Raw genomic sequence first — 27,378 nt, 5'->3', positions numbered from 1 at the left:
CAACCACTTGGGAGAATAATTTGGCAATATTTATACAGTTGAAGATGCAATTACCTTCAACTGGGGGATACCACGTTAGATATATTTCTTTCAGAAAACTCTTGCTCTCTGTGCAAAGGAAAGTGAACACAATGTTTAAAAGTAGCATTACTTGAAATAAACAAAAAGTATTAACAATATTTGTATGTCTTCTTTGGAGAAATGTCTGTTCACATCTTCTGCCCATGTTTTTGTTTTTGGGGGTGTTAAGTTTAATAAGGTCTTTATATATCTTGGATACTAGCTGTTTATCTGATAAGACATTTGCAAACATCTTCTCTCATTTGGTTCGTTGCCTTTTAGTTTTGTTGACTGTTTCTTTGCGGTGCAGAAGCTTTTTATTCTGATAAAGTCCCAATAGTTCATTTTTTTTTTGTTTCTCTTGCCTTTGGAGACGTGTCTAGTAAGAAGCTGCTGTGGCTGAGGTCAAAGAGGTTGCTGCCTGCATTCTCCTCTAGGGTTTTGATGCATTACTGTCACACATTTAGGTCTGTCATCCATTTTGAGTTTATTTTTGTGTATGGTGTAAGAGAATGGTCTAGTTTCATTCTTCTGCATGTGGCTGTGCGTTTTTCCAGCACCAGTTGCTGAAGAGAATGCCTTTTTTCCATTGGATAGTCTTTCTTGCTTTGTTGAAGATTAGGTTGACCAGAGATCTGAGGGTCCTATTTCTGGGTTGTCTATTCTGTCCCATTGACCTACGTGTCTGTTTTTGTGCCAGTACCACACTGCCTTGATGATTATTACCACTTTGTAATACAGCCTCAAGTCTGGAATTGTGATGCCACCAGCTTTGGTTTTGCTTTTCAACATTGCTTTGACTATTTGGCGCCTTTCTCATTCCATACACATTTTAGGACTGTTTCTTTGAGCTCTATAAAGAAATACTGATGGTATTTTGATAGAGATTGCATTAAATGTGTAGATTGCTTTGGGCAGCATAGATATTTTAACAATATGTGTTCTTCCAATCCATGAGCATGGAATGTTTCTCCATTTCTTGGTGTCTTCCGCAATTTTGTTAATAAATGTTCTATAGTTTTCAGAGTACAGATTCTTTACCTCTTAGATATCTTATGGTTTGGGAATATCACTCAGCCATCAAAGAGAATGAAATCTTGCCATTTGCAATGACATGAACAGACCTGGAGAGTATTATGCTAAGTGAAATAAGTCAGAAAAAGACAAATACCTTATGATTTCACTCGTATGTGCAATTTCAGAAACAAAACACATGAACATAGGGGTAGGGGAGGAAAAATAAAATAAAATGAAATTTGAGAGGGAGGCAAACCATAAGAGATGCCGAACTCTAGGAAACAAATTGACAGTTGCTGGAAAGGAGGTGGGGGGCAGGGATAACTGGGTGATGAGCATTAAGGAGAGCACTTGATGTAATGAGCACGGGTGTTGTATGTAACCGATGAACCACTAAATTCCATCTCTGAAACTAATAAAAAAATTTAAAAAGTAATAATAATAATAATAGAAACAACCTAGGTGTCCACCAAGAAAAGAATGGTCAAATAAAGTACGGTATACTCCTACAACAAAATACTTATGTCAGTGAAAATAATGAGCTAGATCTACATGTGTGATCTCAAAAATAATGCTGTGCAAACAAATGCCAGCTGCATACTGATAAATATAGTATTAGAACATTTATGAAATTTAGAATATGCAAAACAGTGCCTGTGAATAAAAAGTATAAAAACATTCATGATAAGAGGGAAGAACACACAGGTGGGTTGAAAATAAATATATAAAACAACATATTTTATTTCTTTTTACAACAAAAATAAGAGACGAAGAAAATATGGCAGTGTTGTAATTTGACAAATCTGGATAGTGAGGCTTCCAAGGACATTGTTAATAGTGTTCTCTATGCTATATAACTGAAATATTTTCTAATTAAAATAATAATAATGGGGGGCACCTGGGTGGCTTAGCGGTTGAGCGTCTGCTTTTGGCCCACGGCGTGACCCCAGGGTCCTGGGATCGAGTCCCTCATTGGGCTCCCCGCAGGGAGCCTGCTTCTGTCTCTGCCTGTGTCTCTGCCTCTCTCTGTATCTCTCATGAATAAGTAAATAAAATCTTTAAAAATAAATTTAAAAAAATCACAATAATGGTGTGTATAAAGTCCTTCGGCACATCATGTCAGACTCAAAAAGTTACTGTTTTCCTTCTCTTCCAGTTCTTGGCTGGAAGGTGGTGTACAGAATGCCTGGGTATTACCCTCTGGTCCTCAGCCCACGGCAGTACTGGAAGATTGGTCTCTTCCTGAGCCAGAGGCATCCTAGGTGGTCCCCCTACTGTTTCTTCCAGCTCAGACAATCTGGGTGGTAAATCCTGAACTACACCCATTCTCAGGGCAGGATTCTAACTGCTGAGGCAGCTTCTCGCTGGTAGAAAAGATGCAACACTACACTTCTCATGAAATGAAAGTCTGCACTCCAGAGCTGATCATCTTCCCAGATTTCCATTTCACAGATGAAGAAACGTATGGTCAGAACAGGAAATGCCTTGTGGTAGTGGTAGTGTTGAAGGCAATGTTTGTCTTTCTCCTAACTTTTAGAACTTTTCCAAATGGTCTTTGCATGTGGACTCTACTTGGTTCAAAACTAGGTCTTTTAACTTCGGTCCTGCAGTGTTTTCTTGTTCATAATTTCCAGAAACTGCTGTCTTACAATGAAGTTAGATAGACCTGGCTCAAGTCCCTGCCCCCAAAGCAGTGGGTAGAGCAACCTTGCCAAATATGGCTTTCTTCATCTGAAAGGGGAGATAATAATAATTATTCAGGGAAATGTTGTTTTGATTAAATGAGATGATTCATAGAAAGTACTAAGCCTAGTGCCTGGCATATGATAAATAGGCAACAAATGGAAATAACAATTGCTATTATTATTTGCGGAAGAAGGAGTTTCAAAGAAGCATGACACAATTAGTTACACACACTATGTGGAGAGACAGAGGGTGATCAGTGAATGGTATGATATGGAAACAATAGGGGGTCAATAGGGAGTAATCAAAAAGAGGCTTTAGAGACTGTTTCCTAGAAGCAGCAAATGGGATATTTCCATATTGCAATGAGGCTCTCTATCCCTTTTTCTGCTAATGCACTTTTATATTTCCCATTTTGCCTTTACTCTGGTATGGGACAAGAATCATATATCCTAATTAGAAGGTAAAAAAACAAAACAAAACAAAAAAACAAAAAAAACAGACCCAAAGCAGTGAAGTGACTTACCTATGAGATTTCATGTGGGTTTTAAAGGATCAATCACAATATGAACTACACACCAACACTTTAAGAAATACGCATTTTTGCCAAAAGCCAGGTCAGGTGGTACTTAGCCTCCTTATGGATATTTGTGTACATACTGATATTTTTAAGAAAATGATTTCATAATCTGTAACAAAATTTTCCTGAAAGATTGAGCTCCAGGTGCCATTGGCTGGCTCATTTGATAGAACATGTTTCTCTTGATCTTGGGATTGTAGATTCAAGCCTCACATTTGATGTAGAGATCACTTAAGATCTTTTAAAAAATACCATAAAAAAGATTGGGCTCCAGATCTCTTCCACATTACCTTCAATGTGACATTTCTGAGGATGAATACTGAAAAATCATCACAGTTAAAAACGCCACTATTTTTGTTTATAATTGTCAGAAATGCAAACCTAAAGCTGATACATCGTCACTTGAGACATTTGTGAAAGAACAATGGCTAAATGTTAAAAATGTTTTTTAAAAAAAGTCATATAAAAGATGCATAAAACAATCCCTCAAAAGTAGCCAAGCAATCTCATCCCATTTCAATACAGCAATTTAAATTAATTAGCTGGACACATAAAATTAATCTGAGATGCAGTTTGAGGAATTGACCTTTAAATACTAATGGAAATTAGCTTTAAAAAAAATAAATGACACTCAGAGGCCTATGAAGGAAATCAGAAGTGATGCAACTTATCATGTTTCGGGTGAAGTGATAACATTTTAGTTCCCAACAAAGAGTAAATAGGGAGACTGGGCTTGGTAGTGTGCTCTCATCACTGCTCTAAATGAGAAGATTTTGAGCTGCAGAGTGGCTTTGGATCTCAGAATATTCTGATGGTGTTGGCAGGCCTGGAAAAGGCAGATACCAGGGGCTGGTGCAGCCTTCAAGGTTGAGATGTTGGCAGCAGCAGGGATGTAGAGGGAATGACATGGGAGTGTTGAGGTGGGGAAAAGTGACAGAGTTTAGGGTCTGCGTGGAGGTAAGAGGTGCAGGAGAGGCAGGAATTCAAGCGATAGTGTATGACTTTCCACATGGTCTTAGAAGCAGCTAAAAGGAACAACTTGACATCTATGCCCCACTTTTAGACCAACCGTGAAACAGGTCCTAACCTCCAGCAAGGCCTTCAGAGTCCACTAGCTTGACCTTCCAAAAGAATTCTATTCTACCGAGGTTCTTGAGAAAAGAGCCGTCATTTGCATTAATTTTGACTTCAACTTGAAGAAAATGTAATTTTGTCACAAGGATTCTTCAGTGGAAAGACATAATATTTTTAATAGCAGTGGTACTGCTCCCCCTTTCTCTGCATTTTTACCAAGGGAGTGACTTGGGCTTTTATTGTCCTGGATGAAAACCTGAGACAAAACCCCTGCTTCAAAGAGCTGCTGTCAGGCTTCCATGGTGTAATAATGACACATAAGCCATCCACACACAGTTGGAAGAAGGAGGCTTATCAAGGTCTCCCTGCAAATCAGATGTGTTCTGTGTGATGCTAGTGGGTAAGAAGGAGGTGTGGGTGGAAGTTATGGGGAGACAGATTTTGCCCCAGGGTAAGACAAACTTTCTGGGATCCAGAATTTTCAGAAATTGGAATAGCCACATGGAGTGAGAGCAAACTGCAGGTGCTGAGGGTCTTCTAGCCAAATGATGTGGTAAAGAAGAGACTTTCCCCTAAGCTGCGGTATACACCATAGGTGGTGTCCCCACTGTCATGGGTTTGCCTAACCAAGGTTACATGTAGCTGTCACTTTCTTCCTTCTAGTAAAGACAGCATAGAGTAACTCCAGTGAATGAGAATATTAACAATTAAGCCTTAATAGTAATGGGTTAATATTTATTTGCTATCACAGGCTGGGCACATATGTGCTTTCTGTGTGTTCTCACATTCAATCTGTAGGAAACTGCTGTGAGGTCACATTGATGACTAATTCGAAATAGGCTCAGAGCAGTGAAACACCTGCCTGTGACTTCTCAGCTTGTAAGTGATGAAGCTGGGGTAGAAACACATGTTTGCTTGCCTCAGACTTGTGTTTATTGAAAAGCAGGGGGAGGAAGAGAAGAGGAGGGAGGGCAGGGTAGGAGGGAGGAGGGAAACGTTCACAAATATTAGCAAAGCACCTTAAATATTATCAGCCATAAATCATTTGTGACACACTCTACAAATGAAAAACACAATGTAGAGAAGTACTTTTCACACCCTCATGCATTCCACAGAAGTGCTCCATCTGCTTCAGACAGTGACCATATGCCCCCGGTGGCCTGCAATGTAGCCTGAAGAAAATTTCTTATTTTATTTCATAACACAGCCATATTTGTTTAATATAAAACATGCCTCCATATTTTAGAGGAAAATGAATATACAATAGAACACGTGTCTTCTTTATCTTGTGCCTCCGTACATCACCCGGGAAAACCACTCTACCTGCCACCACAGTATTTCAGTTTTAGAAGCACGACCAGAAAAAGTATACATTTGTTAGTTTGGCGGTGGATAAAATATCTAATAAATTCTTTTAGAAAGAAGAAACAGAGCCTGTATCCACAAACTATATCCAGAAGTTTACAAGGCAACAGTTGTTCATACATTCACAGGTATAATATCTTGAGATTTGTATGCATCTTACCTAACTAGTTTTCACTGACAGAACAATGATGGAATCCCCAGGGACTTCTGGTCTACCCCCAGTATTGCTTTTCGCTCCAGCACTGCCAAAACAATCCCTCTTTTGGGTAACAAGTCCAGCATTCTCAGGAAGGCTATATTCCTCACTAGAGTCCTTCAGTGCTCATAAAGTCATACTCACCGTTGTGTTTAGAGTCAGGCCATGTTGTCTGCCCATTGCCTCTGCACCTGTTACCTTATGGGCCTTATCCAAACAGCCCCAGCCCTAACAGCAGCTGAAACAACAGATGGGCAGGAGAACTTGAGATTTTTTTGACATCATCTTTTTGTTTATGAAATCCCATCCCTCCCCCCCCCCCCCCCGCCCCAACTCTGGAATCTAATAAGAATTCTCTTCATTATCATTTTGTGGGATTTTTTTCCCGTGGCACCTTTTTATTATTAAAAAGTAAATAATTAATGCAGAGGGAGATAAAAAGGGGAATAACATCACCCTTCGAAAATGGTCGAAAAGGAAATGAGTATTGTGATTTGGTCATGTGGAACCGACATAAATATATCTCTGCCTCGGAGGATAATTGGCAGTAGCCAGGTTTGATGGCAGGAGGAATTCAAGCAGGCAGCTGAGAGGGGCTGAGAAGGGGAGGGAGGAAATCTGTGGTAAGGTTGAGTGTGAGGAAGTGGAAGCAGGCATTGCACTGGGAGGTCTTGAGAGCAGAGGGGAGATGCAGGCTAGGCAAATTGAGAATCTGGCAGCCACCAGTGCCTGGAATTGCAATTTCAAGACAGGATGCCCCTTTGCAAGGGATGAGATTATTAAAACCGGCATAAACTAGGGATTAGGGAGGCAGAATGCAGGATGTTATTTAGTAGCCTGTGATTGTGAGCAAGTTGATTAACCTCTCTCTGCCTCAGATTCATCATCTGTAAAATAAACGTGAAAATACTAGCGCACAGGTAGGGTGGTTTTGATTCTCAAATGAGAAAAATACATGGAGTGTGTGTAGCCCCAAGCCTGACACGCAGTTAATAGATGCTGCAATAGTTACTATTTTAGTTGAGGACGAGAGGCAGAGAAGAGCAAGAAGTAGAGAGGAGGACAGTCGCCGAACGTACAGCATAAGGAAGGGGCTTGCCCACATGTAATGGGGCTTTGGTTCAGTTCCTACAATGAGGGGGGGAGATCAGACAATGCCTACCGAGCCTGGCATGGTACTTTCCGAGCTCTCTCTGTTTATCCCATTTAGTTTTCCTGAATGACATTCTCCTAAACACCTTCATTATGGGCCACCTACCATCCGATTCTTATCCACCAGGGTTATTATAAAGGTTAAATTAAAGCTACAAGTACCTAGTAATATTCACGGTTGTCTGTCATTTGATACTAGTTATTATTGCTGTACATTTTGGTGTGGTCCGTCATGCATAAGAGAGTGCCTGAACCACAGGAGACAATAAAAATTATTGGATAACTTAATGTGGGTGTGATTTCAAAAGTAAGCAAGACTGAAAAGAAAGAAAAAAAAAAGTAAGCAAGACTGATAGCAGGTACTCAAGGGGATCAATTTTGTCTGCCCCCAGCATTGTGTCTGTATGGCTAATCACCTTTGTTAATAATCTTCTTCGTTTTCCAGGGATCTCAGCCTCGGCAGCACATACCAGTACTGGGTCATCACCATTTCCGGAAGTGAAGAAAGTGAGCCATCACCTGCCGCCATATACATCCATGGAAGTGGCTACTGTGGCGATGGCATTATCCAGAAGTAAGTGGATGTGATTAAAGAAAGGGGAGGGAGTGATGCTAATGAGGTCAAGAGATGGTCGGGGTGCTGAATAGAAGAGCTTATGGGATACTCTTCAATGTGTGAGCTGTGAGTTACCAGCAGTCACCAGCAGTCTGCCAATTTGTCTGCAAGCAGTTTGCTGGCCTCAAAAGAGAAGCAGTGACTCTTTAGCGAACACATATATTTTTCAAGTATGTGATACAATATATGATTCTGACAGAGCTGCCATTATGCACTTAGGACCAGCGTGCTCTTAATCGTAACTGTTTTATGTGTACTGCAAGGATTCTAGTTGTCTTTTCCATTCATTTAACAGGACACAGTGCATCTAGGTCGAGACACTTTCACATTCCTTGCCGGTTGCCATTGAAATTTGTTAAAACTGCATACTTATTTGTCATTTCTGTCGTATCAGGTTATATTAACAATTTACAAAATGGGTTAAAGGCTCATAAAAATAACAAAATATTCTAACTCACTATAATGTAGAAACCATAAATAGTAAACAGTCCTCCAGAGTGAATACTGAATGTGAACATAAATAAGTGCAGGGAGGCAAATGAACCAGAAAGTGTAGACTCCGCACGAGCAGCCAAAAAGGAGAAGTGTGAGTAGAGAGTATAAAGCTGCATGTCTACACCATAGATTTTATTGGGTCATCAGTCCATTTATCCCCTCGTCCACAGGGCGAGATAGTGCACAACTGTGAAATAGGGGCAAGAAGCCATCAAGGCTTTTGCATCGTTTTACAAAAATTTTTTTAAAAAGTAAACCTTTCAGTTTTTTTCCTCTAAAATTGGCACAAAAATGTTTTCTGGCACGAAATGGAATAGTTTTGTCTCTAGAGGTGAAAAACAGACCAGACACCATTTACAGTTAAGTTTCTTATTGCTAAACTTGTGTTCCTTATTGCTAACGTGGTTGCAAGTTACACTATTGCTAAGAGACTTTTAAAACTATGGGCCGATTTAATGACAGCATCACACGTAGAGAGGGCAAACAAGCTATTGGCGAAATCCCTTCATTAAAGGGCGCTGTTGGGTGTCACATAATTTCTGTACAACGTGGAATGGCAGCGACTGTTTCTGTAGGGGGAGGGGTGCAGCAAGGAGAATGTTTCACAGTTGGATGAAACCGCTGATATGTAGACCATGAATCATAGGTGGAGTACGTATGTGAAAGAGAAGTGCCAGATGACTCTTTCTTTCAGTTCATCATTGACTCTAGTGCTGGAGGGGAAGAGCAATTTAATTTGGTACCAGTGATCTCGAGGTATGTAATGTAAACTGGAAACCTGCTTTGGGATAAAGGGACTGGCCAGGAGCAGAGCAAGGGTAACACAGTTGTGCAAGTAAGGCGTTGCACCTGAATACCCCTCCCCACAGACAGCAGAAAGCAGCTTGCTTTCTGGTCACGACTTAGCGTTGAAGGAAAGGTTGAATGTTGCATGTGTGATCAGATGATGGCCAGCCTGTTACGTCTTTTCAACTTGGCTGTGCGGAAAGATAGTACGCACAAGCTTCCGCTACCCCACAGTCTGAAGTATATGAGCTGGTACAAGAGAGGTACTAATTCAAGTTGTTGGAGTAAGAAATGACTTTTTTTTTTTAAATGTTGATACTGGTAAGGTCGGTAATGATTATTTGCACCATTTTAAGAGGCTTGCTAAAGTGACATATCTCAGGGATATATATTCATGTCTTAAATGTCTTGCAACTATAATTTCAAAGCTGTGAGTTGTTAAGATTTTAATATTCAGGAGATAATATAAGGCATTTTAAGTGTTGGATGATGGTGCAAACCACCCGATTGCCAAGAATTTGACTTGTCAAGCATAGAAGATAAAGCTCCTCGTTTGTCAGAGGATGAAACTCATGGTGTGCTGTTGTCTATGTTTAAAATCCTATCCACATGCACCTAGCAAACTGAAGAGATAGCTTCTAGTGCTTCGTATCACCCAGTTGGGGAAAGGAAAGCCATTGACCATTTTCCTCCACATTAAGACATCAGCTTCTGGCTCTTGACATAGCTGTTGTCTGAGGGAATTCTAAGCTACTGAACAAGGCAGTCTCCCAGGAGAGTGCCCCATCATTTGTGGGTCTAAGATTGAGCCGCGTATCCAGAATATCCAGGAAACACTTGCGGTCATTGCTGACAACCCATAATTGTGATTTGGGATTTTCTAATTCAGCGCAAAGAATATATATATAAAAAAAAAAAAAAAGAAAGAAACTAACCAGATGTGGAACCTGACCTACAACTCCGTCTGTCCATTTTGCAGCCAGATATAGATGTGTTGGCAAAACACTGCAAGCAACCTCGTTCTTCTTGCTGATGTAAAACTATTAATATTTTTAAATTTTTATTATTATTAATATAAGTAGTGTTTTCAATAAAGGTTTTTTTTTTTAGTATTTTTATCTAGAATTCCTATTCCTATTCCACACAGATATCAAACACTTATTAAGTTACCAAATAGTTGTTGACATGCTTTGTAGAAAATTGAATGCAGCTTATGGATGGTTCCTTACACAGAAACAAACAAACAAACAAACAAACAAACAAAAACTTGTAGGAAAAGGAGGAACGTCATCTTAGCTAATTGGATTTTCCGTGGGATGATTTGTGCCGATTCACTATGTATATTTAAGGGAATTTCCAAAGATATTCAGATAGGCTTCACACTTAATGAGGCCCCAGTGGATGAAAGCATTGGATGAATGTAATTATAATATTCCCAAATATTTATTGAGCCTCCATCACGCATGAGCATTGGGCTACATTATTATCTCGTTGGGTCCTTCCGACAACCATGTGAAATTGGTTCTATTCCTGCACTTTACGGAAGAGACAACTAATATGTACAAAGACTAAAGTGGTTTTCTCCAGCTTCCATGCCCAGTAAAGAGCAAAACCAAGATGTAAACCCAGGCCCATGTTCCATTTGGATTCAACATTGCCTCGCTGTGTCACCAACAGCTCTGCAAACCTAACAAGTGAAAGGGGAGCTTCATGCTCTCTGCTGTATCCCAGGCACTGTGCCAGGCACTGCAGATCTAGGATGGCAAAGACGGTCCCTTCCTTTGACATCTGAAAGCCTAGTATAGGGGGCTGTCAGGTAAACAGGCAAAGGCGGTCAGTTTGGCAGGTGCCATGATAGATGGAGCCTGGTATCTTTGGACACAGAGAAGACGGCCACCCACTCCAGCTTGGGAGGTCAAGGAAGGTTTCTCAGAAGCTCTCTATGTAATGATAGATCTGCCAATCTAGAAGATATTTGTGGTGACACTCATGTTTTGCTTAAACCAATAGAACATACTGTTTGGGTGGTGAGGGAAGGCGGGTTAGATGTGTTCTTTGTGGCTTTGGGAAACCAGCCCAGGTTAAAAAAAAAAAAAAATCTCTCCCTAGATAACCCATGAGATAGCTAAGAAACACAAGGCTGTCGCCAGTTTCCAACATTCAAGATTCACTAGCAGAGATTGGAAACATGGACCCAGCTTGGAATATGGACTTCTCTTGTCCTCAGCTCATGCATTTGCAGGCAGGAGAGCACTTGAGTGGCTCTTGAGAAATTCATGCAATGGCCCAGCCATCTTAAGGATTGATTGCAAAGCACCATTCTGCTATCCTGACACCTCCTAAAGGCAACAAACATCTCCCAGTGTTAATTGCCCCGGTGAAGGGAAAAGTCTGAGGCCTCTTCTATGCTGTGACAGGTCCCAGCTGGTCTTTGGGGAGGGAGGGACAGCTGCCACACACTTGCAGTGACCTCCCAGGACTGAGTGGGAAAGAGAACCCTGATTCCCTGAGCATCTACTATAGGTCATACACCATGTCAGTCGCATTAAGTTCCATTCCATTCTTGCACCAGCTCTAAGGAGCAAGTATGGTTATCTCTATTTGAACCTGTGGCAAAACTGACACTCAGCATCTAGAATAGCACTCTCCAGGATTTTTCTGCAGTGGTGGAAACATAGTCTGTGCTGTCTGGTCCAGTAGCCGCTAGCTACATGCTACACACAGCTATCGAGGGCTTGAAATGTGGTAACTGCGACTAAGGAATGGAACTGTAAATGATTTTTAGTCTTAATTGATTTAGATGGCCTGACAGAGATTAGGTGACTTGTCTGAGATCACAGAGCTGGTTTGAAATAAGGGGGTCTACACCCAAATTTTCTGTTCTCCAAGGATGAGAATTTTCCAGTTAATGACAATCCATTCTGTCTTTCAGCTCTTTCTCCTCCTTCTCCTCTCCTCAGTCCAATTCAGAGAGCATCGCTCATTTCCTGTCCATCCCAATCTCTGCAGAACAACCCTGGGGTGATAGAAATAATCTTAAGACACAAAACAAAATGAACAATCAAGAGGAGACACTTTTATTTCCTAGCAGTATAGTTCCCATGGGCCTTGGAGTTCCTGACACCGTGAAACGAACCACCCAATGGAAAGAGCCATACTTTCTGGTGAAAGGCAGACCAGACCCAAAAATGTGACTGGGGAAAAAAATCTTTATTATTAAATTCACTGTGGGGAACAGGGAGGAGAGTAAGGTAAAGCATAGTGAGGAACATAATTTATATTTCAGAAGCTCAGGAATTTCCTTTAAATCCACTATTTTAAAATGGTATCGAGATCTCCCAGACACAGGGGAGCAAGGTTGGTTCCTACATGCCTTCATCCACTCCTTTCTCCCATCTGACCTAACTCATAAGATCCCAGAGAATGGGTCTGAAGCAGATACTCTGCTTCATCATGGGAAGCACAAAAGCACAAAAAAGGCAAGGTTAATAGGATCTTCCACGTTTATATCTTTATACATCTCATTTTGAAGAAAAATAAATGGACACTCAGGGTAAGGGACTTGCCTAAGGCCTCTTGGAAAGTTCATGGCCCCGGGAGGGACCTTCCCATGTCCAACTGTGGTTCTGAAGCTGCTCTGACCAATCTCCCTTCTGTACCTGGTCTGCAGAAGCCAAGGTGAAGAATGTGATGACATGAATAAACTCAATGGTGACGGCTGCTCCCTCTTCTGCAGACAGGAAGACTCCTTCAATTGCATTGGTAAGTGTGTGTCATTCCTTTGGGCTTAGCTGGAGGAGGGGACCCTGCGGAATCATCCCTTCAAGAAGAGCGGTCATGAGGACCAATATTTACTGGGTGCCTCCACTGGGCCAGACCTCATTGGGGGCACTGGGGAATACAGCAATAGGAAGCAAATAAAAATGGGACCCACGCCCCTACCCTCACGGAGCTTCTGTTTCCACACGTGACAGCGGTGGCTGCCGGTAACTCGTTTTCAGGCTAGCGTCGTCCTACTTACGTTGTAGCTCTTCTTCATTCCAGCTCTCCAGGACGACGGTTATTAGGATAGATTCTTAAGGATTTTATTCTCCCTTTCGAGATGAATAAAGTCAGAAGCCAGAGAGTGATTATGAGAGTTGTCCAGAACCTCATGGCTTAGAAGTGATTAAAGACAGAACCAGGACTTGAACCTGATTTTCTCTGATTCTTAAGCACACACCGAGCTCCTGCCGCTGCTGCACAACCTGCAGCCGAGATCTGGGAACCACTGTGGTCCCCGTCGCACACTCAGAACCTCGGGCAGTCTCTCTGACGCGAGGGTGGAGGAGTAGCAGACCAGCTTGTGTTTAGAAAGCAAACGTCCTTTTCCCACCTTTACTGAGTCAGATGGGAAATTTGTTTTCCTCTGGCTTCTCTAGGAGTCTGGCTGGTCTTGTTGTTACAGCCCCACTTGGGAGGCCCTGGCCAGCCCGGGGCTGGTAAACAGACAGGGGTTGGGGGGCAGGGATGGAATTTTGAGCTGGCTCAGATGAGATCATACTTCCTTTAAGATGCAAATCGATACCTGAAGATCAAAGGTCCCCTGGCTAATCCCCTGGGCTGGAGGTGAAAACTAATCACAATTCATTTGCAAGTACAAAAGACAGAGGTGCTCTATCTGAAGAGGGAAGGGGATGAGGGGATGAAACTGAGGGGATGAAAACATTGGTGGGAAGATTTCTCACTGAAAGGCAATTTTCGAGGAAGACTAAAGGGAAGGAAATGTCATTGGGTCCTCACATTCGCAGTGTGTTACAGGGGGCACATTTAGACCTTCCTTTCGGGGGGCAGGGGGCTTCTGAGCACTGTGAGCTCTTCACCATGTATCACTCACCCTTAGTCCATTATCAGCACACACGGATTGAGCACCTACTATCTCCTTGGCACCAAGTAGGGGCTCAGCAACACAATAAGAGGTGTCCCACAGCTAACCATGGATGGAAAAGAGGAGGACTTAGAGGAAGCAAGGAAAGACAGAAGGGGAATTTTCAGGCAGGACCTTGGGTTTTTAAATGACAGAAGGTTGTTTTCTTTGCTCTGTGGATTTGGGCCTGGCCCATGGTAAAAACCTGATGTTAGCCTAGTGGTATGGCTGAAGGAGCCTGAGCCGAAAATCAGAAAAACCAGGCTCTAGTCCTCATTGCGCCGAGAACTTGCCAAGTTCACACTGGCCAAGCTGCTTCCCTCTCCTGGGCTTCCATTTTCCTGGTGTAAACTTCAAAGGATTGGGTTAGGTGTTCTCTAAAGGCCTTGTCTGCACTTGACTTGTGTGATTTCCAAAGTGTGTGGCTATTTCCCTTACCCATGAGCTACTTGCCTTTGCCTTTGCTCGTGACACCAGCATCACTCCCAGAGAATGCTGGAAAGTATCTACCTGTTTTACTCACACTAAGGGTGCATGTAACTTAAGAGCCTCTGGAAGGAAGGGAGGATGTGGGGAAGGCTAGGTAGGATATGGTACCCTAAAAGAAATGCTTGGAGGGGATGAAGTCTTACTGGAACTTGGCATACTTGTGACTTTACTTATATTGTCTATGGCTGTTTTCCTGCTACAAACTATTGAGCAGGTGCAGCAGAGACCCTATGTCCCAAAGAGCCTAAAATATTTCCGAATCTGGTCTTTTACAGGCCTTTGCTGACCCCTGGCTCATAGGTTTGAAGTCTTTGATACTCTTGGTTATTGGAGCCTGGCACAGACAGGAGGTGACAGTTATGACATTCTTAAAAAAAGAAAAGAACTGAATTTTAAGCATATGGTGGTGGGGCTTGGGAAGCTCTTAGAAAGTAGCGCTGGACAGCAAGTCCAGTCTTAGTGTGCCTCCCCACCCCCTGGGGCTTAAAATCTCCACCTCCACTTTAGCCAGAATGACTGTTTTGGACTAGTTCAGTGATTTTCAAACTATGTTAACTGAGAGGCTTAAGAGGAAAGAGGTGACGATGAGGGAGGTGCCAAGAAGGTGAGACCCGGACCCTCATAGATCCACTTTATACACTGTTATTCTCTACTAGATTCTGAGTACTCTGGTGGTGATGATGATATTTGTTGAATTTCCGTTGTATACCAAGCACATGTATAAACTCTCGTTTTCATAACAACCTTTTATGGTCCTGCTTTTGCACAAGCTGAAGCTGAAGCATGAGAAGTGAACCAAGGATATGCAGTTAAATGGTAGAACCAGGACGCAAACCCAGAGAGTCTGACTTCAGACTGCAAAAAATAGTAAGAAAATAAAATTAAAAAAAAAAAAAGGCAGCACTTGGTCTTTTAGGGCTTTGAGGGTGAATGAGGAACACACTGCTCTAGAACAGTTCATCTAGTGAATTAATGGACTGGGATCCATTGTCAGTGGTGTGGATGGTGTCCAGGGAAGGCTCTGTTACCTGGTATGTTGAATATGGTTTGCATTAGAGGAACAACTTCAGCAATACCCCCACCCTCACCAATTAGAATTCCATCATAGAGACTCGGTGAGACACAGGACATTCCAAGAATTAAGGAGCCTATCCAGAGATCCCAGCTCCCAGGAACTACCTTCCAAGGGCAAACTCCATGCCTTTGAGTCTAGAAAACCATCTCCCCTTAAGAACAGCTTGAAGAGTAGACAGTGAATCTTTGGCTCCCACCAAATCCAGCTTCAGTGAGTCAGAGAAATGGCACTGGAGTGTGGGAGGCTTTGCTGAGATGGACTGGTTTCATCATTATGTTTGTCAAGACAGTGGCCAAGAGAACTGGCCTGAGTGAGACTGACTTGGGCTCATACCATGGCTTAGACGTGCAACCGTGGCCAAACATCAGTATTCTCATCCAGAAAATGGTGAAAGTCCCGAGACTCAACTATGGAAGATATGTATCAATATTTTGGATGCTTATTATTTGAATCTCCTTCCTGGATTTAGGAAATACCTCTCCTTGATATAATAATGACGAAACAGAGAGCCCAAGCCCTGCAAGTTGAAAATCCAAAAGTCTCCTTTCCCCACTCCCCTCTACAAGAGCTACACTTCCCCTCAACCTATACGTTTCTGAAACACCAGTGAACAGCATGTGGCATTAGTGCTAAAGTGACCATGTTCTGATATCTTCACAAAGACCAGTCCTGGCACCTAATCTTGAGCTTAGACTCAGGCTTTGGAGTGTGCAAGCCTGGCTCTCCAGCCCTCCCAGAGAGAGTTCTATAACTATCCAGTATTGCCTGAATAGATTCTATTTGTTCGCTCGTTTTGCTTAAGTTGGCCAACGATGGTTTCTGTTGATTGTCACTTAGAATCCTGACTGAAAATTGTTGTCATAAGAGACTATGAGGTTCAGCCCCATTCCTAGCAAGTTGGATGTGTTTGATGTACATTAGCTATTAGTTGTGTCAGTGTGGGTATGGGGGGGCGGTGAGGGTGCAACCACTATTGACGATCACCAATGGGATCGTCAGGTGGGATGTCCTGTGTCCCACACCTTTCTTTAGCGTGAGCCTCTGGGAGGGCTCTTATATCCAGATGAGGGACCTAAGACCTATTATGATGCCTTAACCTGGCCAAGGTAACATAGCTCATAGAGATGTGATCCCATCTTAGACTGAGTACAGACCCCTTGTTTTGTCTACTGTACTACTCTGCTACTCCCTGCCTTCCTTCCTTCCTTCTTCCTTTCTCTTCTCTTCTGTATTTATTATTATTATTATTATTATTATTATTTTGTCAATGGCCATTGAGTAGGGCCAGTGTTTTCCCTGGGTTTGGTGACACCAGTGTGAGGGTGGGTGACAGATTTATGGTGGCATTCCCATTCACTTTTCAGAAGCCCACACGTCCGGAAGTATTCCCAAGGTGCCAATGTGTTATTATGCAACACCCCGGGACTGCCCTTTCCTACTTTCCCACCCCAGCGCCCTCATCCCCCAGCACATAATAAGTTGCTTGTTAAAAGGAACACCACCCACAAGACCTCTTAGGCAATGCAGGCTGCATCCCCAGCAATGTGGAAATTATCTTGTCCTTCTTCCCCTTTTTAAAAAGCATAACATACACCAGGCCTTAGGTTTCAGTTAAAAAAAATGTGGTATCAGTAAAATGATAACTCCCCACCGCACACCACCACCGCCCCCCCGCCCCCCCCCCCCCCAGGCACTGGCTGGAGGCTTTGTTCGGCAGCGCTGGGAATTCTCTTCCTACAGCACTGAGTCATAAACTACAGACAGGCTGCTGATAAAAGCCGAAGGAGGGAAGGTAATGCTCAAGTGAGACAAAACGTGAAGCATCCCCAGAAGGGGCTCTACTTAGTGACACATCTGAAGCCAGTGCTGGAAATGAGCTACGTTCTGAGATGACCCGCAGCCCCTTACAGGAGATGCAACATGGAGGACTCAGGCTCCGTTTTGATTTACTGCCCTGCGTCCCTCGGGATGGCTGGTCCCAGGGGTGACTTTAGATGTGGGGCCTGCGCTGCAGCTCAGCATCCAGGAGCCTCCGTTTCCCCCTCTGTGATGTGAGAGCCAACGGGCTGAGGGCTCTAAGGCTTCTTGTCCTGTCTGACCCTGGGGCATCCTCCGCATGTCATTTACTTGAAGGCTTTGGGGTTTCAAATCCTACTTGATGCTGATATAGGGTTAGGAAAAAGAAGCCCACGGACCCCCACGTTGTCATCCCCGTGGGTCTGTTTTTCCCGATTCTTCCTCTGCTCCCCACCACTGTGGGACTGCCATTGTCTCTGGTCCCTGACAGAGCATCTCCAGCCCTGTCCAGAGCCAGGGCCCTAACTCAATTATCTGCAAGGTGGCTGAGGCGGAGGAGGGGACACCCATCCTCCTCCTCCCCCCACCCCAGTCCCTGGGAGGGGCGGGGGTCACAGAGCCTTGTGGCCCCCATGTCAGGCCGCCCTGGCCTGCTCTGAGCCAAGGCGAGAAAGGAAAACAAGAAGATGAATCGCCACGTCTTCTCGGTGGATGTTCTAATGATACTTTAGAACAACAGTGACTAAAAAGAAAAACAGCATCTGGTTGGGGGGAGGGGAGTGGAAGGAGGAGAAGAATGGGCTCTGCTGGGAGTTGCATTTATTATTATTTTTCTTTCTAACAAAGTGAAATCATAATAAGGCAATCCACCTCTCACCTTACTAAAGCATTAAAATTAAACAAACAAACAAACAACAACAAAATAAAACCTTCTTCCAGATGCGTGTACTCCTTCGGACCTCCCTCGGTGGGAAGCGTGACGGCCACCACACCACCTCCCTGAAACACGGCTCCCGGTGACTCGAAGTCGTGCTTTGAGAAGAAGAGAGAACTATTAGCAGTAGCTGCGGTGGGGCGGGGGGGGATAAAGGCATGAGGGTGGTCACCTGTCCGCCAGCCTGGGTGACACCCTTAGCACTGGCATGATGCCACATGGCCCGGTGACTACACACCTGGATTCTGGGTGACAAGCCTAGCCCAGCCACTTTGTAATCTGAGTTTCCGTTTTCTCATGAGTAAGATGGGTTAGTAATAGACCCTACCTCGTATGGCTGTTGTGAGGCCGACACGAGGTCATACATGTAAAGCATATTACAACAGTGGCCCCCGGTCAGTGTTATGTGTCTGCCACTGCTGTATTATTATTGTTCTTATTCGTACCATGGATCCAGAGGGTGTATCAATCCACCCAGGAATCCTATGACATAAGTGATGTCGTTATCCCAGTTTCCTAGAAGAGAGACTCTGAGGTTCAGAGAGGTTAAGTAACTTGCCCAAGGTCCCTCAGTCAGAAATAGCAGGGGAGGGGTTCAAGGTCCTGCCGGACAGGGTCTGAACACCGAAGCATGAAGTCGTGTCATTTTGTAGGCACCCGACTGTACTAAGTGTTAAGAACCCCCTTTCTGAGTACTTCTGTGCTAAGAACTCTTTTCGCAAGTGATGTCACTCATTTTCTCATCAACTCTGCGCATTCAGGCTCATAATGCCCGTTTTGCTGACGAGGAGACAGAGGTATTGAGGGTTTCAGCGGCTCGTCCGTCCTAAGTCATCCAGCCTAGTGGGTCAGAAAAGGAGGCCTCAGACCCCATCTGCCTGCCTCTAAAGACCATGTCCAGTCTCCCAGTGAGCTCCCCAGGAGCAGTAGACAGACTTTCCCACTGTTTCTGCTCTGGTGCCATTGGCGCACAGCAGGAAGTGAAAGTGTAGGCGCAGGTCCTTCTGTGCCTTTTTCATGAGTCATGAAAACTACAACTTTCAGTTATTATCACCCTATAAACATTCCACTGCATAAACCCCATGCCCCCGACAAAGGGCCCTCCTGTGTTTTGGGCTGTATTTTCATTTTTAAGAGCTCACCCTCCATTGACAGTAGCCACATTGTTTTTTAGCTTAGGAGGACTTTGACACTTAATCCTGTTGTCAGGGCAACGTGGTAGGGACAGAGGAGCCTGAGTTCAAATGTCTAGTGGTTGTACATACGCCCTGCGTCACCCTGGGCATCTGCCATCCTCTCTCTGGGTCTCAGTGTCCTTTCTGGAAAATGGGCATGATTATAACCCCCCAGTTCTGTTTAGAGGAAGGTGGAAGTAATGTCCACAGGGTGTTTAGGGCAATGCATGGCAGTTAGTGGATGCCCCACGATGGGGCACAGAAGTTAATGCCACGTCCTCCTCCCCTTCCTCACTCCCACGTCAGAAGTGACTGATACAAAGGCCTCGGGTCCAGCCTGGGGGGAGGGAAAAGTGGTCCTGAGCCTGAGCCTGCTGTAAAAATGCGGTGGTCCCTTTTGCAAAGTGAGTGAGCCCCCTTGATCTCAGCTTCCCCAGCTATGAGGTGAGGGGGTGAGCTAGATGAGCTCCCAGGGCCCTTTCAACTCTGACTTCCAGAATTTAAATCCCAGATCATTATTGTTTTTAAACTGTGCATTTTAAAAGAAATGAGGGCTTGGGGAGGAGAAAGGAATTCCTTTAACCCACAGGGTCAAAGGGGGTCACTGAGGGGACAAAGGAGCAGGAAAGGAAGGCGATGGGGCGGAAGGCTGCCGTGAGGAGCAGGACCTAGAAGATCTGAAGTCCTCGACCGGGAGGTCTGATGGACGCATTCAAACGCCCCGAGTCGAGTCAGCACCGGTTAGGATCAAGCTGGCCATCCAGCCTCAGACCTCGGCTTGCCACCTCCTTCGGAAACCCGGGAGGCCTACCCCACAGAGAGGCCGGGCTGGAATGAAAAGAAACAGGACGGCTCTGACGCCAGAAGGGAGGAATTCTAGCCCTCAGCCCAGGTCGGCTTCCTGACTCGCAGGGAGGGGTCAGGCTCCGAAGGGCTTGGAGCTTGCCTGAATTTGAGGAATCAACACCACACTTTGATGTGAGCCTTTGAAAGGCAGCCTGACTCCAAGGCAGGTGAATCTGGGTAGCCAAGAACAAGGGCTTCTTTATGGCCTTTAAAGTGACCAGAGACCTGCCCACGCGTACACACACGTGTCTTGCTGTGCATCCGTGCCCGACGTGGCCGAGGTAGCTGGGGGGAGAGAGGGAGGCCTGGGGGGCCAGGTGTCAGGGTATTTTCCTCACTGCTGGCTCTCTGCTCTTTCTTGGGGACCGTGTTGTGTTGGAAGAGACACTTAATATTCATGAGCTGTGATCTCCACTTGAAGGGAGTGCCCTGGGGGAAATTGAAATATTAAGCAAGTGAGGGATATAGACCTAATTGTATCCTCCTTTTCTTTTTGGACAGAGAAGTCATGTGCTTAAAATAAAATGATGGATGGGCAGTCAGGATTGTGTGAAAGCCCCAGTGCTGTAGCCTGCAGAATAAATCAGCTCTAACTTATGCAGTCAGAACCAGGCGGAGGATGGTGCAAGCTGGCCGCTGGGTCACATCGTGTCATTCATTCCCACATTTCCTGTTGCCTGCTGTGTGCCCAGCCCTGTGCTAGTTGCAAGGGGACAAGGAAGCAGGAGCAAGAAAGCCCAGAGAAATGACACTAATGACTATTTGAATGTAACTGTTGGAAGGGCCAGTAAGTGGACATACTTGGAAGTACGTAAACGAAGGGCCTCCTTTATATCAGACAGGAGTCAGGAAAGGCCTCCTTTGGGACACCTACATTTAAGCTCAGACTCGATGATTGAATAGAAAATGGACAAATTAGGGAGATGTAGGGCAGGGTGATAGAGTGAGGACTGCAAGAAGTTTGGACTAGTAGACAGGAAAGGGGCTGTCGGAGAAAGGCAGCGTGGCCAGACAGGAGGGAGGGAGGGAGGGAGGGAGGTGAGGCTGGAGTCCTGCAAGTTCTCCTCTGTTAGACCTCGGTGAGGCTGTCACTCCTGGTCTGACATTCCATGCCAAGCCCTGGTATGCCATGCCAAGCATGATGGGCCAAATGCGTGCTTACATAGATCAGGGGTCAGCAACCTGCTGCCCTTGGCCAGACCCAACCTGCTAACCATCTGGGGACATACAGTTTCATTGAAACCCATTTGTGCTCCTTGGGTTAGATATTTGCCAATACAAAAACATGGTTGAGTAGTTCCGATGGAGACCTTGGAGGGCCCACGAAGTCAAAATAGTTACTGTCTGGCCCCGTACAGAAAAAGTTGACATCCTACCGTTGGCATAGATGGATGAGTATATAGGTGGGTTAAGTAGCAGCCACTTGGGGAGATCAAGGCACAGAAGAGTTGAAGAGGCGAGTGTATTGCCTTTGCATCTTGCTCCTGGGGCCTTAGAAGCTTAGCTGTAATTGTATCGATCCCCTACATTTTCCCGTTACACAGCAGTTTCCCTCACCTTTCACAGAAGAAGTTACCCCGTACATTCTTGTGTCCCCAGCGTTCAGCTTCAGCGGGTCATTAACGGATGCGCTGCGTGAAATGACACTCGGTGGCAGGAAAGAGGGCCCAGAGGAGCCCAAACTGCTCACCGCCTAAAGGCAGCATCCAGGATCCTCCTGGGGCCTCAGAAGGGAGTGTGTTGATATTTATGGAGAATCTATTCTGCGGTCTCATTGCAAACCCACAACGCCCCCGTCAGCCAGGCATTATTATCACCACTCTCCAGATGACACAACAGAGCCCCCAAATGTTTAAGTGACTTTTGAGAAACTGGCCTTCGTTCAGTAAATATTTAGTGAGCTGGAAAACCACTACATGGGGAAAGGAGCCTTCGGGTGCGCTCCATCCCATGCCTGCTGGTGGCCGCGCAGCCCGCCCAACCTCCTCTTTGGGTCTCCAGGAGGCTGTCGGAAGGCGTGGGACCATTGCTCCCATTTTACACAAGGTGAGCGCAAAGCTCAGGTAGGTGAAGTGACTTTGTCCAAAGCAGGTGATCCTTAAATTGCAGAGCTGGGATTTGATCCAAGATCTGCCCAGCTCCACAAGTAGAGGAGCGGAGGCCCCCTTCCAAAACACTAGGCCTTCAAAAACCATTAGGAGAGGCAAGATATGTCATCGTCCCTGACAGTAGACATCGTGGTAGAAATAGCTCGTGATTAATTTTATTCGTTTCATTAATTTCATGCTTTTTCTCTATTAACTCCTTTGATTAATTGCATTGACCCTCTGTGGGAGTGTTAATATTGTGCTGGCTAAAGATGGCTGGATAAGGAAAAAGCACAGAGATGTCAAGTAATTTACTCGAGGCTTCCAGTAAGGGGGAAGTCTGGCTCTTAAGCCCTCAGGCTGAACTATTAATTTACGCTACCTCTTGATCATTAAGGTTATCTAATAAAATGTGTCCTCTCAAGAGCTGAACAGCCAGCCAGCAAACAGATAATGAGAAGGGGAAACAATGCACCCAGCAAAGGAATCTTCACATAACAAAAGGATCCCAGGGTCTCTTTAAGAAACACTGTCTGAAGTGTTTGTTTACAGATCATTAAATACTTAACAGAGGGAGAAACTAAAAGCGACTTTCTTTTGGCTGCTACTGATTAAGTACTGAGAATAAATTAAGATAAAGTAAATCTGAAATTTAAATAATTTTTTAAGGGATTGGGTTTTCTATTTTCGTTTGCCAGACAGAAAGATAAAACACTCCATGCCCGGGGTCTGGCTAAGGTTACCATCTCCCCCCCACCAGGCAGCAGCAGCCACAGGGGTCCCTCGAAGTCAGCTGGAAGCCAATGTGACCAATCTCACGCTGGTCTCTGTCTATATTAAGCACCTGCTGCATGCAAAGCTGTTTGCTAGGTAGGATGCAGATGGGCGTGACAAGTGGCAGCACAAGTCCTTCACTGGGGGACTTCAGAAGACAGCATCCTTAAGGATGTGCCGGGCCTGATAGGAGGCAACTGCAGGAGGACTTTGAAAGCCCCCTGGTGCGGGGGGGTGGGTCTGTGAACACTACCAAGGCACCTTGGCTCAGGAAGACCAGGTGCACAGCTCTGCTGCTATAAAGGTCCAGAACGAGGGTTCTTTGGGGGCTACAATGAGTAAAGTGATTCCAAAAAAAGTCTACTGGGGAGGGGGGGGAGAGGCACAAGATAGGTGGGTGTCTGAGTGCTATTCTGCAGCAAGGAGTGGTTTCTAGGCAGAAGCCTGCTGTGCCAGGAGCAGTGTTGTAAGACCAACCTCCCCTCAGTGGGATGCTCTTCAAGGGCCAACAAAGTACTCTTGGCAAACTGACCTGAAGAGAAATCAGAGGGATTTTGGCTTTCAACACCGGTCAGAAACCCAGCCCAAATTATCCATAAGATTGAACTACCCTTCCAGCCACTGTTGGCAGGGCTGCAAAAGGTCCTGGCTGGGGCCGATCCCTCAGTTCAGGAGCCCAAAACCACGCATAGAACTTGAGTTCAGGCTCATTACCCATGTGAGGGCTGCACAAGCATCTTCCATCTCTCTACTTTCCCATCTGTCTGGGTGCCTTTTGCCAAGAGCACTCCTACATGGGGAGAGAGGCTGAGAAAGAGAAGCTGGTTGACCTGCCCCAAGAGCACAGGGGACCACTTCTCTGCTCCAGGCTCCATCCCCCAAGCATCCTTTTCCATCCGTGAGATGGGAGTGCTGTTCTTCCCTTCACAGGGTAGCTAGGATACTTCCTTTCTTTCCTTTGTGAATTTATCCATCACGGAGTTGTTGAGCGTGTCTTGCGTGTCAGGTCAATGCTAGGCACTGAAGATGCCAGTTCTGCTGTGCTTGGGATGGTCGGTTCCTTGTCCTTCAGAAAGCGCTCAATAAATGTCAGTTATTATGACTGTTAATCATCTAGTTCTATGAGTAGTGAACGCCCAGTCCCTGGAAGAGATCAAGCGGAAAGTTAAGAATCTTGACTCCGGGAAGCCATAAAGGGGATTCCATTCCACAGCATGATTAACAGACATAGTTCAGTGTGTTTCTCCCCTAACTTATCTGGCTCTTTCTTGAAGTTTTGAAGCTTCCAGTTTTCCTTACCCCCTCTGGCCACACCTACACAGACCTTCTGCTCACCCTTTAAAATATTGGTGCTCGCCAAAGTCCTCAAAGGAGCTACTTCTCATACTGCACTTTCTCCCTAAGCTCATCATTCAAAGCCAAAGACCGCCCCCCCCCACCCCAAATCTCTGTCTTGAGTCTGGGCTTTTCTCTTGACCTGTGTATGGACTTACATACCCAGTTGCTCTCATTGGATGCCCCACAGGCACTCAAACTCAACACATTAGATAGCGAACATACCAATTGATTTTCTCCCCAGACCCGCTGCAACTCCTGTTTTTCTGTCTCAACTGGTGGCGCCACCAGCCAACCAGATATTTCCGCTAGAAGCTTGGAAAACATCCTTAAGTCTCCCCTCCCTGTCATTTCTCACATCCAGAGGATCACCACCATGTGCATTTTACTTTGAGAACTAACCCCCACCCCAAATCAACCCCGCTTTCCCTCTTCCTGCCTTCCTTGCTCTACCTGAGTCCCCTCCAGTTCCCGCGCAGACTTTTGCAGGAAAACTCCAGCAGATCCCAGGTTACCCACCAGGGCTTGCCCTCACCGACCCTCCCCTGTAGCGAGAGAGCACGGCTTCCTAAAATGCAAACATCATTATGTCACTCTCCATTTGAAAAGGCGGGTGCCCTTGAGATCAATCCAAATCCCTTACTGTGGCATTCAAGGTCTGAAGCTGGCCTTTGCACTTCACACTCCAAGATCTTTTGTGTTTCATCTGCTAGGCTGTTTCCAGCTCCATCCATTTGCTTGCAGAGACTGGCATGTATCCCCACCACCCAGTCCTAGGACCCCTCCCAGATCCAGCCCAGTGTAACCTCCCAAGAATCGCCTTCTCGAATCTGGGTAACCCTCGGGGCTCTGTGTGTGTGGTGGATGGGAGGCCCTCCTCTCTGCTCATGACAAAATACTGTGTCCGCAGTGATTGACTTACTTGTTCCCGTCACGAGGCTCTGGGCCCCTGGAGTGTTGGGATCCAGTGTCATTCATCCAACTCCCCAGAATTCAGTCCTGGATCTGGCAAGTAATTTCTGGCTCCGTAAATACAGAATAAATGAGTGAAGGAAGGCCGTGTTTCTTAGCAGACAGTTTTACTATTCAGGCAGCAAAGCGTAGTAGAGCTTTGTTGGTCTTTAGAGGCAGCCCAGCCCCAGTTTCAATCACAGGCTCGTCTGCCTTCTAGGGGGTCCTCTCCGGCGCGGTGTCTCACTGTGATGGTTTTGTGCCCGGGGCCCGGAGCCAGTTGCTAGTGTTCAGATCCCCTTTCTGCCTCAAAAGTGGGGTGGGGGCTACTTTAGTTTCCTCATCTATAAGGGGACCACATCACAGGACTGACACTTGCCACAGAGCTGCAAAGCACCATACAGGTGTTTGCCCATAATGTTCTTTTGAGCCTCTTTTTCCCTTGGTACAAAGGAGAGAAGGGCTCGGGGGCAGCCCTCTTTCTCCATCTCATTGCTGAGGACGGCCCTAACTCTTTGACAAGGTCCAAGCGTTTTAGAACCTCGGCAGAAGGGATGGGCTGACCCAGGGCCTTTGGTGGTTACTTAGATCCCTCCTCCCCCTCCCACAGGACTGCCTGATAACCCCGAACTGAGCTGCTTTTCAAAACCCAGTCCCAGTGCCCGCCAGAGCTTCCTTTTTGGGAGGGAGCCTGATTCACTAGTAGCTGGAAAGGACTGCAGGTAGGCCACCCCCCAGGCAGAGAATTCAAAGGGAAGTGGATAGCTGTGTAAATAGCTCGGCTTTACGGGGGCATTTAAGCCGGTGCTCCTTGTTAAGGAAATTGATGGCTTTGTAAGCACTGCCTCTGAAGGGAGTACTTGAGTTGAAGCCTCCCCATCTGTCCTCGTAAATTCCCTAATGGACTGTGGGCCCGGAGGCTGGGCCCCGGTGTGTTCAATCACCTGCCAACAAAAACTCAGATTCCACTTTAAAAAAAAAAAATTTAAAAAGGTTTAACCAAAACATAAGTGATGGAGCCCGTGCAGTTTAACTGGCACAGGGCAACAGAGACAGATTGCCGCTTCCTTTTGGGAAAGGGAGACTCCTGATCCTTCACAGAATCTGTTTTCCTGCCGGACTCCATGCCAGGTGTTTTCTATACAGCTCCTCATTTCATCCCCCTCATGTCTGAAAGGAGGAAACCAGGACCAGGACATGAAGCGTGTTGCTCAGGGATAACCAGCTCCCTAGCGCAGGCTGCGATGTGACCTGTGACCGAAGCTCCAGCAGACCCGGGAGCCTGCCTGTCCAGCAGCATCGCGGACGGAGCCCCATCAGCTTGTCTCTTTAGGCCCCCTCGGTGTCCCCAGCCACATAAAACCCATGCAGGGGCCCGGATTATGGCATGACACTAGTCAGGATCAGATTCTTGCTTCAACTTGTGAAACCTTATATGAATCTATTGACTTATCCTCTTAATACAGTTTCCTGGTCTGTGGAGTATGGACAAGGATAGCACCAAACATATAGGGCTCTTCTCGGATTAAATGACATTATATATTGAAAAACATTTAACGTAGTGCCCGGCATGGGCCAAGTCATCCGATCATTCACATAGCAAATGCATTTATTGCCTGGTCGCTAAAATGGTTATTAGAGAAGTAGAGGATGCTATGGGAAGACGTAGATAGGGGCAAGCAGCCCCCCCACCCCACCCCGGGGAGATTAGCAGAGAGACTTTGCAGAGGAGTGCTTGGTCAAACTATGGCTAAGGATGCGTGGAGGCCAGTCAGAGGAAGAGCAGTGCTGGGAATTTGGGGGAATATGGCCCATTGGGGAAGCAGCCGCACTTTGAGGCTGTCAGCCGTGACTAGAGAAGGAACGAGAAGGCAACAGAAACAGGCAGGGACCGGATTATGCCTGGCGATCCTCATCAGGCCTCTGCTGGCAAATGTTGAATGGATACCACTGTCTTCTGAGGCAGCCAATTTCGCTTTCAGACC

At 45.5% G+C, this 27,378-nt stretch overlaps 1 protein-coding gene across 1 annotated transcript in view; it reads left to right on the top strand.

Moving 5' to 3' along the window:
* PAPPA (pappalysin 1) overlaps nt 1-27,378 on the top strand; it is a 239,219-nt gene that overhangs the window by 100,368 nt on the left and 111,473 nt on the right. Inside the window, exons 8-9 of the mRNA XM_041763676.1 lie at nt 7,573-7,701; nt 12,695-12,786. Coding sequence (XP_041619610.1) covers nt 7,573-7,701; nt 12,695-12,786 — 221 coding nt within the window. The remainder of the gene's footprint in view (nt 1-7,572; nt 7,702-12,694; nt 12,787-27,378) is intronic.

Source organism: Vulpes lagopus, chromosome 7 (genome assembly GCF_018345385.1).
Source record: "Vulpes lagopus strain Blue_001 chromosome 7, ASM1834538v1, whole genome shotgun sequence".
NCBI classification, from domain to species: domain Eukaryota; kingdom Metazoa; phylum Chordata; class Mammalia; order Carnivora; family Canidae; genus Vulpes; species Vulpes lagopus.
Note: the sequence above shows the minus strand (reverse complement) of the source record. Positions and strands in the feature narration are given on the sequence as shown.